At 45.8% G+C, this 19,036-nt stretch overlaps 1 protein-coding gene across 1 annotated transcript in view; it reads right to left on the reverse strand.

The window, feature by feature from the left end:
• LOC149462256 (contactin-associated protein-like 5) overlaps positions 1-19,036 on the reverse strand; it is a 577,382-nt gene that overhangs the window by 457,503 nt on the left and 100,843 nt on the right. Inside the window, exon 2 of the mRNA XM_089677193.1 lies at positions 11,338-11,439. Within this exon, the coding sequence (XP_089533319.1) occupies positions 11,338-11,439 (102 nt within the window). The remainder of the gene's footprint in view (positions 1-11,337; positions 11,440-19,036) is intronic.

A 19,036-nucleotide genomic window follows, 5' to 3' on the forward strand; every position in this document is an offset into this window, starting at 1 on the left:
CCCTGTCTGTGGTAAAGATATGGGAACACAACAGCGCTCATCTGAGTGTAGTAAGCTGAATAAAACCATTTATTAAATGTAATAAGAGCAAAATATTTAAATAAAAAAAAAAATGTAATAAGAGCAAACCACAAAAACAGTATGATGGATCACATGATACAGGCTCCTCAATGCTCAATTTGCTCCACGTCTGGTAGATACAGTTGCAAGAAAAAGTATGTGAACCCCTTGGGATTACGTGGAATTACAAGTAATGCAACAAAACAATGGCTGCAACAGCACAGAATACGCCTTCTGGAGTGGCCCAGTCAGAGTCCTGACCTCAACCCCATTGAAATGCTGTGGCATGACCTTAAGAGAGCGATTCACACCAGACATGCCAAGAATGTTGCTACACTGAAACAGTTTTGTGAAGAGGAGTGGTCCAAAATGACTCCAGATCGTTGTGCAGGTCCGATCTGCAACTACAGGAAACGTTTGGTTGAGGTTATTGCTGCCAAAGGAGGGTCAACCAGTTATTAAGTCCAAAGGTTCACATACTTTTTCCTCCCTGCACTGTGAATGTTTACATGTTATGTGCAATTAAACCATGGCAACATCTAATGTTTGTGTAGTATTATGTTCAGCAGACTGTGTTCTTCTATTGTTGTGACTTAGATGACGTTCAGAGCACATTTTATGCCCAATTCATGCAAAACTCCATGGAATCCCAAGGGGTTCACATACTTTTTCTTGCAACTGTACCTCTGTGGGCGTTGTTATCCATGGACCATTCGGCCGCACTGGTGGTATCCAGGGCTCCAATAATGCTAGGGGATCTGAGGTCAACAGCTGTGATGTCATCTGGAAGTGGAAGGGAGAGGACCAGCAAGCTGTTCCCATTCTTATATCTACTGTATGAGACCATCAGAGAGGTAGCACCCCGAGACAAGAACAAGATCCCATAGCCATAATATGCGGCCCTTTCCCTCTAGGATACGCAATACTTTTTTCTTAGTATCGGTTTATTTCAGAGCATTCAGATAAAGAGATGCCATCTGTTGCAGCACCTTTATTGTGCAGATGAAAACCTCCCTTTGGTTCGTTTGGTATGCTTCTCTGCTGGAGAGAGTGTCCTTATTTTATGTCCTGTTGACCACGGGGTACAAAATTGATGACACTTAAGAAGTTTTAGTCCAAGTTTTTATTGATCAAGAGAATCCAAACCGTTTCCTTCTTGAGGAAGGGGGAGGCAGTTCCCCAACAATGCGTTGGCTTCTCTGTATCAAGAAAGATTTGGACTTAAACTTAAGTGTCGTAAACGTCTGTACTGGGTGCTCCTCAACACTCAACTAAAGGCTGATAACACTGTTCAACAGGTAAAAAGTTTTGGGCATAAAATTAGCTAATCTTACATAATTTTGGGGTGCTGAAAACGAAAATGACCCTAAAAAATGTTGATTGGCTCTAGTTTCCATGATATATTCACCCATCTAATGACGTAAGCCATTCAAAATTATGATGCAACTTCAGCTGCATATTGCGCAATTGATACTGGTGACCAATAGAAAATGTCATGTATACTGAGATGATGCAATATTAGCCTTTAATTGCATCACTTCACTGCATAAAAGCTGCAGTATCTGTAGCTGATTGGAGTTCGTCTTTACATTTCATTTTCTGCTTATATAGGCTACTCAGTAATGCCTCGAACTTGTGTGAATAAAGCAGATAATTTCTGCTATATCTGCGGTGAAATAACTTTTATCTCACAAAAAAGGAGGATAACAGGAATGATTAAGAAAGCCTACAACTTGTATTTTGGCTGCAAGATAGGAGACCAGGACAAGAGCTGGGCACCACATATATGCTGCAATTCTTGTGGGACGGCACTGGAGCAATGGTTGAATGGAAAAAAGGCATCTATGCCTTTCGCTGTGCCAATGATTTGGAGAGAGCCAACAGATCATGTTAGTAATTGTTACTTTTGTATGGTGCCTCCAATTGTAAAAGGGCTAAATAAGAAGAAAAAGTTATCTGTGCACTATCCAAATATTCCATCGGCAATACGTCCAGTTCCTCATGGAGAGGGGCTACCAATTCCTAAAGCACCAGAATCCTTCGTGGTTGAGTCAAGTGAGGAAGAACCTGAAGCGTGTAGTCACGTGCAGTTGTAAGAGATAGCCCTTTCCTCGAATACAAGAGAAAAGCCAAGAGAAGCAAAACCGACACAAACTGAAGACAAAACTAGTGAGAATCCTAAGTATTAAAATGATTCAACTTAGCTTATGGCTATAATTTTTCTTGGTAATCCTATGCAATATATTATGCCATTTAGGCTTTGTTATGTAGTCAATATCACTTGCTTTATATTTGTGGAAAGACATCTATCTATATAATTATTGTGCATTATGTAGCCATTACGCCTATAGTAGAAAACGTTCCGTTTACAGAAAAACTAGAGCCAATTGACAAATTTCATTGTTATATTTGAACTCAGAATGTGAAATTCATTAAGAAATGGATCCTTTTGTTTCCAAAACTGGCAAAAAATAAAAATTTGTTGAACAGTGTTATCTATTATATATTCTTTTGAGAGCAGCAGCCCAAGACAAGAACACGGCCTAGTCTACGCTGTCCTTTCATTGTCTATCAGCCACTCTGAAGGAGCTATGAATATGGGTAAGGCTTTGAAGTACCAATATAAGAAAGTGGGAGGCAGTTCCCCCGTAATATAGAGAGGGCGCACAGGTCCAGAGCATTACCATAAAAAAAGTTTAATAAGAAATAAAATAGGTGTTGTACTCACAAACTTGCCTCTTCCTCAGAGCCACTGGCTCTGAGGAAGAGGCAAGTCCTCGAAACGCATCAGCCTATTGGATGTCTACACTCCCCATTGCGGACTGTTACTCAGCGCGGTGTTGACCCAGCTGTTCTTTTATGATGTGCCTTGACTTTATTTTCGTTTGTGAGTACAACAACTATTTTTTTTCTTATTAACCACTTGAGCTCCAGAGGATTTACCCCCCTTAATGACCACGCCTCTTTTTGCTACTCGGCGCTGCACTAATTCAACTGATAATTGCGCAGTCATGCAATGCTGCACCCAAACGAAATTTACGTCCTTTTTCACACAAATAGAGCTTTCTTTCGGTGGTATTTGATCACCTGTGCGCTTTTTATTTTTCACGCTATAAACAAAAAAAGGCCAAAAATTTGGAAGAAAAACAATATTTTTTACTTTCAGCTATAAAAAATATATAGTAAACTCAAAGTTGGTTATAAATTTAGGCCAAAATGTATTCTGCTCCATGTTTTTGGTAAAAAAAATCCCAATAAGTGTATATTGATTGCTTTGTGTGGAAGTTATAGCGTCTACAAACTATGGTATAGATACTGCAATTTACGCCATTTTTCTGCTATACAGCGCTGCGCTAGTTTAACGGACAATTGCGCGGTCATGCAATATGGTACATAAATGAAATTTACATCCTTTTTTTCCCCACAAATGGAGCTTTCTTTCGGTGGTATTTGATCGCCTGTGCGGTTTTTATTTTTTGCGCTATGAAAAAAAATGCTGACAATTTTGAGGGAAAAAAAACAATATTTTGGACTTTTTGCTATAAAACATGTCCAGTAAAAAAAATGCAAAAATAAAATTTAGTCATAAATTTCTGCCAAAATGTATTCTGCGACATGTCTTTGCTTAAAAAAAAACCCAATACGTGTAAATTAATCGGTTTACGTGAAAGTTATAGCGTTTACAAATGGCGGGAAAGATACTGGGATTTTTAGGGTTTTTTTTTATACTAATAATGGCGGCGATCAGCGAATTATGGCGAGACTGCAGCGGACATTCTGACATTGGGGGGTACTGACTTGGGGTCACTGACATCCCCAAAAACACTAATACAGTGATCAGTGCAAAAAAAAAAACCACTGACACTGTACTAATGGCACTGGGGAGGAAGGGGTTAACTTTATTTAGCAGGGAAGGGTTATAGGAGTGAGGGGAGTGTTTTACTAGGGGGCGGGGTGTGTGCTGGACGGGGCAAGGCTGATCGAGAGAGAGAAACTGTTCTTTCTCGATCAGCTCATCCTCGAGCTGACAGGGAAGTGACAGACAGCACAGCTACTGCAGCTGTGCTCTCTGTCACTGTTTGCCGCCGATCGCTGGGAGATAGCCGCTAAGGAGCGGCTGTGACCCAGCAACTGACATCTGCGGCGGTGATCGGCAGGACAAATAGGGCGGCGGCGCGCCTCGCGCGCACCCCCTATTTGTTTACAAAACACACGTTTTAAAGCGTGGTTTTGCCTGCGAGTGCCGCCCTGCCGCCGTATATGTACAGTGGCTGGGCGGCATGTAGTTAAACATTTTTTATGGTAATGCACTAGGCCTGTGCGCCCTCTCTTTGTTCTTTCCTCATTCAGTATATTTGGATTCCCCCGGTCCATTCGAGGGCAGCAAGGTGTGCATGTTCCAGGACATTCTTAATGTGGTTGTAGCCTGCATCGAGTCCATCCCAAGCGCAGGAGCATTTGTGTTTGCTGGTTCATTGTTTCCCCCGTAATATGTTGGATTCTCTCGATCAATAAAGCTTTGGACTAAAAAGTGTCATGAACTTTTGCATTGAGTGCTCCTCAACACGCAACCCATAGCTGGATATCTACTTTACTTTTTCTTTTGAGACCATCAGAGAGGCAGCAGCCCAAGAAAAGAACAAGGTCTAGTCTACACTGTTCTTTCACTGTCTATCAACCACTTTGAAGGAGGTCTGACTTTGAGTAAGAACTTGAAGTACCAATATCCCACCTATATTAGTCCAGTGCTACCACACACACCAATCACTGTTGACCACACAGGAAGTATGGTGAAATCTCCCCAGTATGGCAGCAACTAGCAATAAAAACATGGCAGTCCTTCCCCATGCTAAAAAGAAACCTAAAATATAACTTTTGGCTGGAGTTCAGATCTGAAAATAGATGTCACTTACATCAAGCTGGTTTACAGTAGGCAGGTGTGCAATTTTGGTAAAAATATTCATTCCTTGCTCTTGCCTAAGCGTCAGCACTAGAATATGTACCCCTTTCCCTCTAGGATACGCAATACTTTTTTCTTTGCATCGGTTTATTTCAGCGCATGGAATAAATAGATGCCATCTGTTGCGGCACCTTTAATGTGCAGATAAAAGTCTCCCTTTGGTGCGAGACAGATGACTTTGAAAATACAATTATTTTTATTTGCTGTGTTTTATACCAAATCCTCTGGTGCTGACCTGACAATGCTGAATATTTTGATAACTAATAAAGCCTCGGTTTTTTCCAGCATAAGTTGCTGAAAAATTTAATTGCATTCCCCATCTGTTTGTTTTCCTAAGGCTCTAAATGTTCCAGCAATGTTCTACTCCAAATGATTAGGCATGAGTGAATCCGGCCAGGACACTCAGAGCCAGCATTCACTGGGAAGTGGTGATTCACTTCAAAGGAGCACCCAATTCATTCAAATTGCTAGTGAAAAGGTCCAAAGAAGGCCTGGCTGGTCCACTCCTCACTTGCAGAGTGCATAGTAAGCCCTCCTTCTTAGGAGCATGCATTGAAGTCCACAGTTACAAGACCCTCCATGGCCCCTCTTCTGGGAGTGAAGACCAGTGATCCATTGGTACAGCCTAGTCCCACAGCCAACTGGTCTAGTTCCACTTGTCATGATGTTATCATGGTGCAATAGGAGTCTTTAAGACAGTGAGTCTTCCTACATAGAAACTGACTTTGGACAGCGGGCTTCCTTTATCTCAACTGGCCTTCTGTCACCTGGTAGAATTTAATGGGGATATAATTTTTAAAGCTGATCTCCAGGCAAATTTCCCATTCCATCATTCCCAGTCATGAGACTCTCTAAGGCTCCCCTCTAGGAGTGAAGACCTGTGATTCACTGCAGCAGTCTGGTCCCACTGCCAACTGGTCACGATGCCATTGTTTTTGTAATTATGTTATCTAGCTGCAACTGGAGTCTTTAGGATAGTGAGCCCTTCTACATAGGAGTTGGCTTTGACCAGCAGGCTTACCATATCTTGGGTGATCTTCTATCACCTGGCAAAGTTCAATGTGGATGTGATTTTTAAAGCCTATCCCCAGGCATAATCTGAACCCCCTTCCCCATCCCATCTCTTCCAAATCCCTTTTCAACCGGAGTTCATTGTCACAAGACCATCCATGGCTCTTCTTTTGGAACTGAAGATCATTGATCCGTTTCTGCAGTCTGGTCTCCCTCTTTCAACAGTGGGCTTTTTACATCTTGAATGATGTTCTGTCATCTGGAGGGGATGTGATTTTTAAAGCCTAGCTCCAGCCTGTCAAGTATGCTGGTGAAGAAGCCCAAAGGAGGGCTTGCCGGTTCACTCCTCACTCGCAGAGTGTACAGTAAGCTCTCCTAGTTAGAAGCCTGCATTGGAAACCACTGTCATAAGACCCTGCATGACCCCTCTTCTGTGAGTGAAGACCAGTGATCTTTTGCTGAAGTCTGGTCCCAACACCAGCTGGTCCTCTTGCCACCCCTTGTGATGGTATGCTACAACAGGAGTCCCTAGGACAATGAGCGCTCCATCATAGGAGGTAGCTTTGAACAGCAGCTTCTTACATCTCAGGTAAACTTTTGTCATCTGGCAAAATTCAATGGGGGTGTGATTTTTAAAGCATATCTGCAGGAAAATTCTGACCACCCCCACTCCCCTTTCCCCATCCCACCTCCCTCAAAAGCAGGTTTTAACTCAACCGAGCCCAAAGTATGCTGGTGAAGTAGTCCAAAGGAGGGCATGCTGATTCGCTCCTCACTTGCAAAGTGCACAGTAGACTCTCCTTCTTAGGAGCCAGCACTGAAGTCCACTGTCATAAGACCCTCCATGGCTCCTCTTCTAGGAGTGAAGAGCAGTAATCTATTGCTGCTGTCTGTCTCTTGTTGTGATGTTATCAAGTTGCAACAGGAGTCTTTAGGACAGTGACCCCTCCTACATAGGAGCCAGCCTTGACCAGCAGGCTTCCCAAATCTTACGTGGCTTTCTTTCATCTGGCAGAGTTCATTCAGAGCCCCTTTCCCTTTCCAATCCCATCACTCCCAAAGCTTTTTTTTAACTCATCTAAATCCACAGATACAAGATCCTCCAAGGTTCCTCTTCTGGAGGTGAAGACCAGTCATCCATTGCTGCAGTCAGGTCCAGACATCAACTGGTCCCATTGCCACTCCTTTCCATGAAGTTATGCTGAAACAGGAGCCTTTAGAACAGTAAGCCCTAATACAGAGAAGCCGATTTTGGAAGTAGACTTCCCACATTTCAGGTGACCTTTTGTCATCTGGCAGAGCTTAACTCACCTAAATCCGCAGACACAAGACCCTTCAAGTTTTCTCTTCTGGGAGTGAAGACCAGTGATCCGTTGCTGCAGTCAGGTCCAGCCATCAACTTATCCTGTTGCCACCCCTTGCCATGAAGGTATGCTGCAACAGGAGCCTTTAGAACAGTAAGCCCTAATACAGAGAAGCCGACTTTGGAAGTAGACTTCCCACATTTCAGGTGACCTTTTGTCATCTGGCAGAGCTTAACTCACCTAAATCCGAAGACACAAGACCCTCCAAGTTTCCTCTTCTGGGAGTGAAGACCAGTGATCCATTGCTGCAGTCAGGTCCAGCCATCAACTTATCCTTTTGCCACCCCTTGCCATGAAGGTATGCTGCAACAGGAGCCTTTAGAACAGTAAGCCCTAATACAGAGAAGCCGACTTTGGAAGTAGACTTCCCACATTTCAGGTGACCTTTTGTCATCTGGCAGAGCTTAACTCACCTAAATCCGAAGACACAAGACCCTCCAAGTTTCCTCTTCTGGGAGTGAAGACCAGTGATCCACTGTGAAAGTGGACTTCCCACATCTCAGATGACCTTTTGTCATCTTACAGATCTTAATGGGAATATGATTTGTAGACCTATCTGTGGGCAAATTCTGACCCGTGCCCTTTCCTATCCTTTCCAAAGCCCTTTTTAATTCAGAGTCCATAGCTCCCCTTCTGGGAGTGAAGACCAGGGATCCATTGCTGCAGTCTGGTCCCGTTGCTACCCCTTGTTGTATTATTATCATGCTGTTACTGGAGTTTTTAGGATGTTGAAGGATCCTACTGATGGATAACCAAAGGCAAAGTGCCCACTTCCCCAGGAGGCGGTGATGGGGCACTCGCAGAACAACCCTCCCACCCTTCGCTCCAGAAAAAAAGAATACTGATAACCTGCCATATCACGTGATCACAAATTCAGGTAATAACTTATATCATTTACTTTGAGCGTGGAAAAAGTTTGAAATTCTCTTTGAACTAATTTCCAAATCAGTTTGCTCATCCCTATGTATAAGCCTGATGGCCACAAAAGATTGCCCACAGTATGGCCTCACACTGTGTTCTAAGAACTGAATATAAAAGGAAAAAGTAAAAGTTCTCATTCTTCCATAATCCATTGCAGCATTGAAACGATAATGTCTAGGGTACAGGAAGGAGCAGCCAGAGCACAGAAGGTCCCAGTTCTAAAAGCACAGATGGCTTCAACAATAGCCGGCTCCACTCTGTTATATTCCTCATTGAAATGCAGTTTTAGGTCAACGTAATATCGAAAATCAGAAGAATCTGTGTAACACACACATAAAACTGTTCTAGAAATGAGTGATAGGGGAGTCCTGCTCATCATTCTCTGTGTGCTTCCGACAATCTGCTCCTCTGTCCCGGAATTCTCCAACAATTCAGAGCAAAGCTCTACATACAGTGCCGGCTGATGTCATGAAATAATTGGAGGATCGTGAGCAATAAAGTAGTTCTGGATGAAGTGAAATGACATCTGACTGACAACTTCAAGGCGTGTCACCAGCTGTCTGAACCACTAATAAAATATAGATGTCTTCGGGTGACATGAATACAGAGAATCTAGAAACATCTATTTTATATGTATATATATATACACAGTGCACAGCATAAATGAGTACACCCCTTTTGAAAAGTAAGATTTTCATCAATATCTCAATGAACACAAGAGCAATTTCCAAAATTTTGAGAAGACCGAGTTTTATAGAACATTTGTTCGGCTCATTACATGAAAGTAAGGTTAATAATATAACTTAGATTACAAAATCTTCAGTTTTTCTCAAATTAGTTGATGCAAAAATGAATCCACCCCACAACCAATACTCCTCCATCTAGTATTTTGTACGACCTCCATGATTTGTGAGGACAGCACCGAGGCTTCTAGGCATGGAATGAACAAGTTGGAGACATATTGCAACATCGATCTTTTTCCATTCTTCAAGAACAACCTCTTTTAGATCCTGGATGCTGGATGGAGAGTGATGCTCAACTTGTTTCTTCAGAATTCCCCATAGGTGTTCAGTTGGGTTCAGATCAGGAGACATACTTGGCCACTGAATCACTTTCAGCCGGTTCTTCTTCAGAAATGAAACAGTGGGTGGCCTTAGATGTGTGTTTTGGTTCATTGCCATGTTGGAAAACTGCACGATGACCGAGGGCACGGAGTGATGGGAGCATCTTCAGCATCCTCTCTTTCAATATACAGCAGTACATCTGTGAATTCATGAGACCATTAATGAAATGCAGCTCCTTGACACCAGCAGCACTCATGCAGCCCCATAGAAGGACACTGCCACCACCATGTTTCACTGTAGGCACCATGCATTTTTCTTTGTACTCCTCACCTTTGCAACGCCATACCGTTTCGAAGCCATCAGTTCAAAAAAATATATATCCTGGTTTCAACACTCCAGAGTACAGAGTCCCAATAGTCTTCTTCTTTTTCAGTCTGGGCCCTGGCAAATTCTAGGTGGGCTTTTTTGTGCATGGGCTTTAGGAGAGGTTTCCTTCTACGCCGTATTGTGTCACAGGAACCAATCACCCCACTTTGGCTTTCTACTTCTTTAGCTTACTGAAGTGAACTTGCATGGCAATTTTCTTAAACCCTTTTCATCAGAAGACGCTCCTGTCGAGGTGTTAACTTCCATAGACGGCCTGGACGTCTCTGTGAGATGGTTCCAGTTCCATCTTTACTACATTTTTTGTATAACTTTTGCTACAGTATTCTGACTGCTTTGCTGATCTTCTTGTAGCCTTCACCTTTTTTGTGTAAAGAAATTATTTTCTTTCTCAGGCCTTGTGACATTTCTTTTCCACGTGGTGCCATTGCTGACATCATGAAATGGGGAGGGGTTTTCTTTGTTAAGTAACCCCCTTTTATAATCAACTCTCTGCTGGACACCTGTATAATGAATAATTAGACTCACCTGGAGTTGAATTCTTGTTAATTAGGATTTTGTTGTCTAAAATTTAGCTTTGCTCCGAAGACTTTCATTGGGTAGTATTTATTTTCGCAACGTGGTCTTGGATAAATTTGTTAGGAAAAATACTTTTTTGTGTGTGCAAATTAACAAATCTTGTTTGCAATCAACGGCCCGCAAGTTTGGGAGGATTTTGTAGTATAGTGCCCCATAGAAAATGTGGATTTTGAAAGGAAAGGTTTTGTGACAAATCTGTTGGGGTGTACTCATTTATGCTGAGCACTGTATATATATATATATATACTCATGAAAAAATGAGTATATGCAATGGAAGTTTTTGACTTTCATTATATCAAGTCAGGCAAACATTGGATCCTTATTAAAAGATAAAAGCGATGTGCTTGAATAGAAACAAAAAGAAAAGGTTGCCATTTATTCAACAAAAGTATCAATAGATGGTGAACTGTTCAAAAAGTAAGTACACCCGACTCCCCTCCTCTCCTTCCCACTGACATCTGCAAGCACACAATAGGATCCTTCAGGATAGAGAGCGGGGGAAGGGTCTGGTAAATATGTTACCAGTCGCTTCCGTTCCTGAATGAACACAATCAGTGATCAGTACTGATCGCCCACTGTGTTCATTCATAACTGAAGCAAAGTTAACTTTTTTTTGGGGGGACGGGGGAGGGTCTGTCAGGGTGGCTGTATGGGGCCCCGTGGTTTGTAACAGCAGCCCTACATAGCATACCTTCTACAACGCACAAGTGTTAATGGGCCCTGACCGGCTTGGTTTAGTTGAACCCCCCCCCCCATCCCCCCATCTCATAGATCAGCTTTAATGGAAGCACCAGCTGGACTCCACGGTAAGATGGTTCTTCTTTACTCCACACCTCGTTTAGTTTGCTAAAGATATTTCAGGGGGAAAAAAAAAATCTGTTTGCTTGTAATAATTCTCAAACGAGGAGCTGATTCTGGTTAGACACTCGCAGCCTGATGAATTATTCATGGCGGCCCTCTAGACAGTGACAGATTCTTCAAACACCAATCTTACCATTGTGGCTGTTGAGCTTCGCGTTGCCGTGACTGAACAGTTGCGAGGAGCTGTCAAACGCTGAATGCGGCAGCTGGGATACCAAGGGATCATTGCAATTATCTGCAGAGGATAGAAAAGACAGGAAAATCGTCAGCAGCACACTAACGATCCAACATCGGCTTCATTTTCCAAAAGACATTCCTAATATAGAAACAGCGATCAGCTACTCCATGCTGCAACAATGTAGCAACACGGGATAACTGTCTGAAATACAGTGATTAAATATATACAGTATATACATTTTACATAAGTGTTATTTAAAAAAATACATTTTAGGTTGAATTGTGGTTAGGCTATGGGCCCCACTGACCTCTTTAGCTGAACGCACTGTGGAGTAATTCAATCTCAAAGTTCACAGCAAGTACTAAAGTGGTTTAACTCTTTATTTCAGTAGCCAAATTCTCTGTCCCCTCTCCCATCAGTGATTCAGCAGCTCAGCTACTCCTCCTACCCCCTCCGAACAGTGAGTCAGCAGCTCAGCTACTCCTGTTACCCCCTCCCAGCAGTGACTCAGCAGCTCAGCTACTCCTGCTACCCGCTCCTAACAGTGAGTCAGCAACTCAGCTACTCCTGCTACCCGCTCCCAGCAGTGAGTCAGCAACTCAGCTACTCATGCTACCCCCTCCCAGCAGTGACTCAGCATCTCAGCTACTCCTGCTACCCCCTCCCAGCAATGAGTCAGCAGCTCAGCTACTCCTGTTACCCCCTCCCAGCAGTGACTAAGCAGCTCAGCTACTCCTGCTACCCCCTCCCAACTGTGAGTCAGCTACTCCTGCTACCCCCTCCCAACTGTGAGTCAGCAACTCAGCTCCTGCTACCCCCTCCCAGCAGTGAGTCAGCAGCTCAGCTACTCCTGTTACCCTCTCCCAGCAGTGACTCAGCAGCTCAGCTACTCCTGGGACCCCCTCCCAGCAGTGGGTCAGCAGCTCAGCTACTTCTGTTACCCCCTCCCAGAAATGACTCAGCAGCTCAGCTACTCTTGCCACCCCCTCCCAACAGTGAGTCAGCAACTCAGCTACTCCTGCTACCCCCTCCCAGCAGTGAGTCAGCAGCTCTGCTACTCCTGTTACCCCCTCCCAGCAGTGACTCAGCAGCTCACCTACTCCTGGGACCCCCTCCCAGCAGTGAGTCAGCAGCTCAGCTACTCCTGTTACCCCCTCCCAGAAATGACTCAGCAGCTCAGCTACTCTTGCTACCCCCTCCCAGCAGTGATTCAGCAGCTCAGCTACTCCTGCGACCCCCTTCCAGCTGTGAGTCAGAAACTCAGCTATTCCTGCAACCCCCTCCCAGAAGTGACTCAGCAGCTCAGCTACTCCTGCAACCCCCTTCCAGCAGTGAGTCAGAAACTCAGCTACTCCTGCAACCCCCTCCCAGAAGTGACTCAGCAGCTCAGCTACTCCTGCAACCCCCTTCCAGCAGTGAGTCAGAAACTCAGCTACTCCTGCAACCCCCTCCCAGAAGTGACTCAGCAGCTCAGCTACTCCTGTACCTCCTCCCAGGAGTGAGTCAGCAGCTCAGCTACTCCTGCAACCCCCTCCTAGCAGTGACTCAGCAGCTCAGCTACTCCTGCTACCCCCTCCCAGCAGTGAGTCAGCAACTCAGCTACTCTTTATTGAAATATATTTTGAAATATATTGAATACGGTCAAAATTGTAGCATTTCCAATTTATGTTAATATATTTGGGAAGAATATTTTTAAAATATATTACAAATATATTTTTCTTCCATGTGGGAATGTTAACCCAAGGCAATGAGAATCCATGATGGGAAAGGGAAAGTCATATACACGATATGTCCCGTAGACATTGTTTGTAAAGGCTCCAAGAAAAGCAAGGATAGGAAACATTTCTGCAGGATCCGAAATCTCAATTTCCTGCAAGATTTTTGGTAGACTGAAAAATAAAATGGAAAAAGGTCTAAAATTTTGTACTAAAGGTGTTTTCTTTCTAATACTCCTATGACCTAATATTCCTATGTAAATAGTCTGCCAGGAAACGCATAAAACAGCATATTGAATAATGAACATATCATCTCATTAGTCTCCACCCCCGAGGAACTTCCAACCTAATGGTATACACATTTTGACTGCTCTGGGTGCATATAAGCGATCATTTACGTAAATAGTCTGCTAGGAAATGCATACAACAGCATTCTTGACCTACTACATGAACATTAAAAATGTATTTATACAAGAAAAAAGTACTTTAGAGTATTAATATGGGCGTGGTGAGAAACAAAAAGCTCCAAATGCTCTAAAATATTACTACACTAATTAAGAAGTTCCTCCTTATCACTAAATACGGTGTTGGATAGGTGAAAAAAATGAAATGACACAGTGATACATACACAAAATATTGAATATGGAGCATACCAACTCATTAGTCTCCACCCCCGAGGAACTTCCAACTTAATGGTATACACATTTTGACTGCGCTGGGTGCATATAGGTGATCATTTTGATGTGGGGCATAGGGAGAAACTCAAACAGATACATAAGCAATATAAACTGCCTAAGGACAGATGTACTAAACACCACGACCACCATATGAGTCCGGTTGGAAGCAACACTTATAAAATATTACAATAAAAATGAATACATTGTAACAGTTAAAGCTGTACTCCAGGCAAAGGGCCAAATACATCGATGAAATCCAGTCCATACATCATGAGAGTTGTGTTACCTGCCAAATGGATTTGTTTTTTTTGTCGTCCTACCATCCCTGAGATCTAAATTCTACCACACAGCAACCCTGCCTATCGGGGGAGGGGACCTGTTCTTTCTCTGCTGCAGTTTCACATTCACTTACAGGAGCCCACCCTCAGCCTGTAATTGGACAGTCAAAGGAGAAGACTCTCTGTCACTCTGCTCCTATTAGCATGATTGGTTTCCTGGTGCTGCTTCTATCTTCCTCTCTAAGCTCTGCTGTGCAGGCAATGCAAGAGGCTGATAGCAAGTCAAATTTAGGTAGTTACACACAGGGCCACCATTAGACATCCTGGGGCCCCATCCAGCCTGCCTGGCAGGGCCCCCATGCAGCCTGCCCGGCAGGACCCCCATATAGCCTGTCCAGCAGGGCCCCCATCCAGCCTACCCGGCAGGACCCCCATCCAGCCTGCCCAGCAGGACCCCCATCCAGCCTGCCCAGCAGGACCCCCATAAAGCCTGCCCAGCAGGGCCCCTGTCCAGCCTACCCAGCAGGGCCCCCATACAGCCTGCCTGGCAGGACCCCCATCCAGCCTGCCTGGCAGGACCCCCATACAGCCAACCCGGTAGGACCCTCATCCAGCCTGCCGGGCAGGACCCCCATCCAGCCTGCCTAGCAGGACCCCCATCCAGCCTGCCCAGCAGGAACCCCATACAGCCTGCCCGGCAGGACCCCCATCCAGCCTACCCGGCAGGACCCCCATCCAGCCTACCCAGCAGGGCCCCCATCCAGCCTACCTGGCAGGACCCCCATCCAGCCTGCCCAGCAGGACCCCCATCCAGCCTGACCAGCAGGGCCCCCATCCAGACTACCTGGCAGGACCCCCATCCAGCCTGCCCAGCAGGACCCCCATCCAGCCTGCCCAGCAGGAACCCCATACAGCCTGCCTGGCAGGACCCCCATCCAGGCTACCCGGCAGGACCCCCATCCAGCCTACCCAGCAGGGCCCCCATCCAGCCTACCTGGCAGGACCCCCATCCAGCCTGCCCAGCAGGACCCCCATACAGCCTGCCCAGCAGGACCCCCATACAAACTGCACAGCAGGACCCTCCTCCGGCTTGCCTGATAGGATCGCACCCCCTCCACTCCAAACAGAGTAAAGATTTTGAACACCTTATTCTAGACACACAGTGATCCCACCAACCATGGCTCCCAACAAGGAAAGGTTTTCCGGGGCCCATCAGTTCAACAGCAGGGGCTGGGAGCTATTTATTCATTTTCGGGATCAGGCAGAGTAACCCTCCATGCTGTGACTCCTGCCAATGAAATTAAAGTTCGGCCAGCCCCGGCGGATCGATATAAAAGAGGAGTGGAGCTTTGATTGAATTGTCAGGAAATCCTGAAAGTTAGTAAATGGTCCCCTCTCTGTCCTCGGCCCCTGCTGCTGAACTGATGGGGCCCCGGGGAACTTTTCTACAAATGCTGGGAGCTACAACCCATGGAAATACTATGCATGCACCCAAAGGTATTTAATCCATCGCCAGGGACGGGCTGACCATTTGGAAACTCGGGCACTGCCTGAGGGCCCGGGGTCAGTAGGGGGCCCCATGAGATGCCCCTGGTACATTTTTCATAGGCTTTTTTGAGTTTGGGCAAAGACACAGGGGCCCCATGATCCCCTATTGCCCGGGGGCCCCATGAGCTGTCAGTCCGCCCCTGCGCCTTGCCCTCCTGAGGATCCCCCCCCCCCTTCCTGACCAGGCCATTTTTTGCTTTACAGCGCAGCATTACTTTAACTGAGAATTGCGCGGTCATGCAACACTGCACCCAAATAAAATTTGCACCCTTTTTTTGCCCAAAAAAGAGCTTTCTTTTGCTGGTATTTGATCGCCTCTGTGGTTTTTATTTTTTTTTTAAAAAAGACCGACAATTTTGAGAATAAAACAATATTTTTGACTTTTTCCTATTAAACATGTCAAATAAAAAAAATGTAAAAATCAAAATGCTGCAAAAATTTAGGCCAAAATGTATTCTGCTCCGTGTCTTTGCTAAAAAATAATCCCAATACGTGTAAATTAATTGGTTTACGTGAAAGTTATAGTGTCTACAAATGGCGGTATAGATACTGGGATTTTTTTTTTTTTCATTTTTACTAGTATTGGTGGCGATCAGCGACTTATAGCGGGACTGCAACTGCATTCTGACACTGGGGGGGGAACTGACTTGGTGTCACTGACATCCCCAGTGACACCAATACAGTGATCAGTACTAATAAAAAGCACTGACACTGTACTAATGGCACTGGGCAGGAAGGGGTTAACATGAGGGGCGATCAAAGGGTTAACTGTGTGCTGTTTTACTAGGGGGCAGGGGGGGAGGGGTGCTTCACTGTAATCACACTGCTTTGGATGGCTGTGCTGTGCAGTGTGCCCGAGCTGACAGGGAGGAGAACGGTAAGTAAACCAGACTTTTTTCCTCCCCATCGGAGATCTTTGGTAATCACCAGGCGCCAGCGAGTAATTACCGGCCGGGACCCGGTGATTGACAACAGCGGACACGAATGGCCGTGCGGGTAGGAGTGTGCACCCCTTACCCGGCAATGCAAAATCACATATATATATATACATGATTTTGCGCACCCGTGCTGCCCTGTAGCAGTATTTCTGCAATAGGGTGGTCGGGAAGTGGTTAAAGCATCCCTTCTCGGCACCCAGGCTGCCTGATGAATTGATGGGCCCAGTATAGGATTTGCTCTTTGTTCTAACTTGCTATCCATGATGAAATAGCAGACTTGGTCAGAATAGCACCAGTTGCACAGCTCCCAATGTCCACAAGACAATGTCTTTCAACACCCTGACTTATGAAAGTTGGTGCTCCCTGTGACTGTGTGTGCAGCCTTGTGCTGTCATCTGTGTTACAAAACTAGTCTCAATTTTTTTTATACCATCTCGTACTGTATATGTAAGGGTTTACAACCACTTTAACCTCTTCCCGTCCAGCCCATGTCGATAAACGGCTGGACAGGAGGGTTTCTAAACATTCCCCGCATCCATTGCCTGTGTGCGCTCCCTGGGAGCGCGTGGCACTGTGATCAGTGCCCACTGTGTCTGGAGGACTCAGTGAAACACAAATTGCTTTACGGGACCTCTGTGCGAGGTCCCGATTCATGTGACCGCTGATTGGCCAATCAGTGATCACATGCAAAGTAGTAAGCAGGATGTCACTTCTGACATCATTGCTTACTACGTGCGAAATCTGTGAATGATCACAGAGATCACATGGTACAGGGCTATTCAAAACAGCCTTGTACCATGTGACAAGCTGTGACCAATCACAGCTCACACAGTATTTCTCAATGGCTGTAAGAATGCAGCCAGAGAGACAGAGAAATGATTGCTTTTACAGCCTTTATGGGTGTAAAAGCAATCAGTGTAAAAAAAGAAAAAAATATATGACCCCCCCCACAAGTAGTACAGTGTCACTATGGTGACACTGTACTGCTTGGGTGACAGTACGTAAAAAGAAAGATTATTTATTTGCAAAATGTTATAGGAAAAACACATTCACATGGGTACAGTGTTGCATGACCGCGCAATTGCCATTCAAAGAGTGATAGCACTGAAAGCTGAAAATTGGCCTGGACAGGAAGGGGGTGAAAGTGTCTGGACAGGAAGGGGGTGAAAGTGTCTGGACAGGAAGGGGGTGAAAGTGTCCGGACTGGAAGGGGGGGAAAGTGTCCGGACTGGAAGGGGGGGAAAGTGTCCGGACTGGAAGGGGGGGAAAGTGTCCGGACTGGAAGGGGGTGAAAGTGTCCGGACTGGAAGGGGGTGAAAGTGTCCGGACTGAAAGGGGGTGAAAGTGTCCGGACTGGAAGGGGGTGAAAGTGTCCGGACTGGAAGGGGAGTGAAAGTGTCCGGACTGGAAGGGGGGGAAAGTGTCCGGACTGGAAGGGGGGGAAAGTGTCCGGACTGAAAGGGGGTGAAAGTGTCCGGACTGGAAGGGGGTGAAAGTGTCCGGACTGGAAGGGGGGGAAAGTGTCCGGACTGAAAGGGGGTGAAAGTGTCCGGACTGGAAGGGGGTGAAAGTGTCCGGACTGGAAGGGGAGTGAAAGTGTCCGGACTGGAAGGGGGTGAAAGTGTCCGGACTGGAAGGAGGGGAAAGTGTCCGGACTGGAAGGGGGTGAAAGTGTCTGGACTGGAAGGGGGGTGAAAGTGTCCGGACTGGAAGGGGGGGAAAGTGTCCGGACAGGAAGGGGGTGAAAGTGTCCGGACTGGAAGGGGGGGAAAGTGTCCGGACTGGAAGGGGGGGAAAGTGTCCGGACTGGAAGGAAGGGAAAGTGTCCAGACTGGAAGGGGGGGAAAGTGTCCGGACTGGAAGGGGGGGAAAGTGTCTGGACTGGAAGGGGGGGGGGGAAAGTGTCTGGACTGGAAGGGGGGGGGAAAGTGTCCAGACTGGAAGGGGGGGAAAGTGTCCGGACTGGAAGGGGGGGGAAGTGTCTGGACTGGAAGGGGGAGAAAGTGTCCGGACTGGAAGGGGGTGAAAGTGTCCGGACTGGAAGGGGGGGAAAGTGTCCGGACTGGAAGGGGGGGAAAGTGTCCGGACTGGAAGGGGGTGAAAGTGTCCGGACTTGAAGTGGTAAATATATGTCCTTCATGATGTATCACTGATTACAGAGCTGCATTAATTTGTGTCCTGCCCAGAGTTTAGCTTTAATATTTCCACCCTGTATTACTCCCCCCCCCCATCCCGGCAGAATATATATCGCCTCCTGATGTATCTACATGATTAATTTATCAGACTAATACCTGAGTGCTGTAGATAAACAGAACGCCGTATCAGACGGGAACAAGCAATAAAAAGCACTTTCATCGTCAGGAAGACACAGACTCAACAAGGACCTGATTAATATTCATTGGATGCAGACAAAGCGATGGCAGTACAGCTGCACACGCTGCAGATTCAGGAGAGGCGATCAATTCGCAGCAGACGCGCCTCCATCGGGTGCCAGCAGG

Source organism: Staurois parvus, unplaced genomic scaffold (assembly GCF_062004578.1).
Source record: "Staurois parvus isolate SC_StPar_1 unplaced genomic scaffold, SC_StPar_1.0 ptg000179l, whole genome shotgun sequence".
Classification (NCBI taxonomy): Eukaryota; Metazoa; Chordata; class Amphibia; order Anura; family Ranidae; genus Staurois; species Staurois parvus.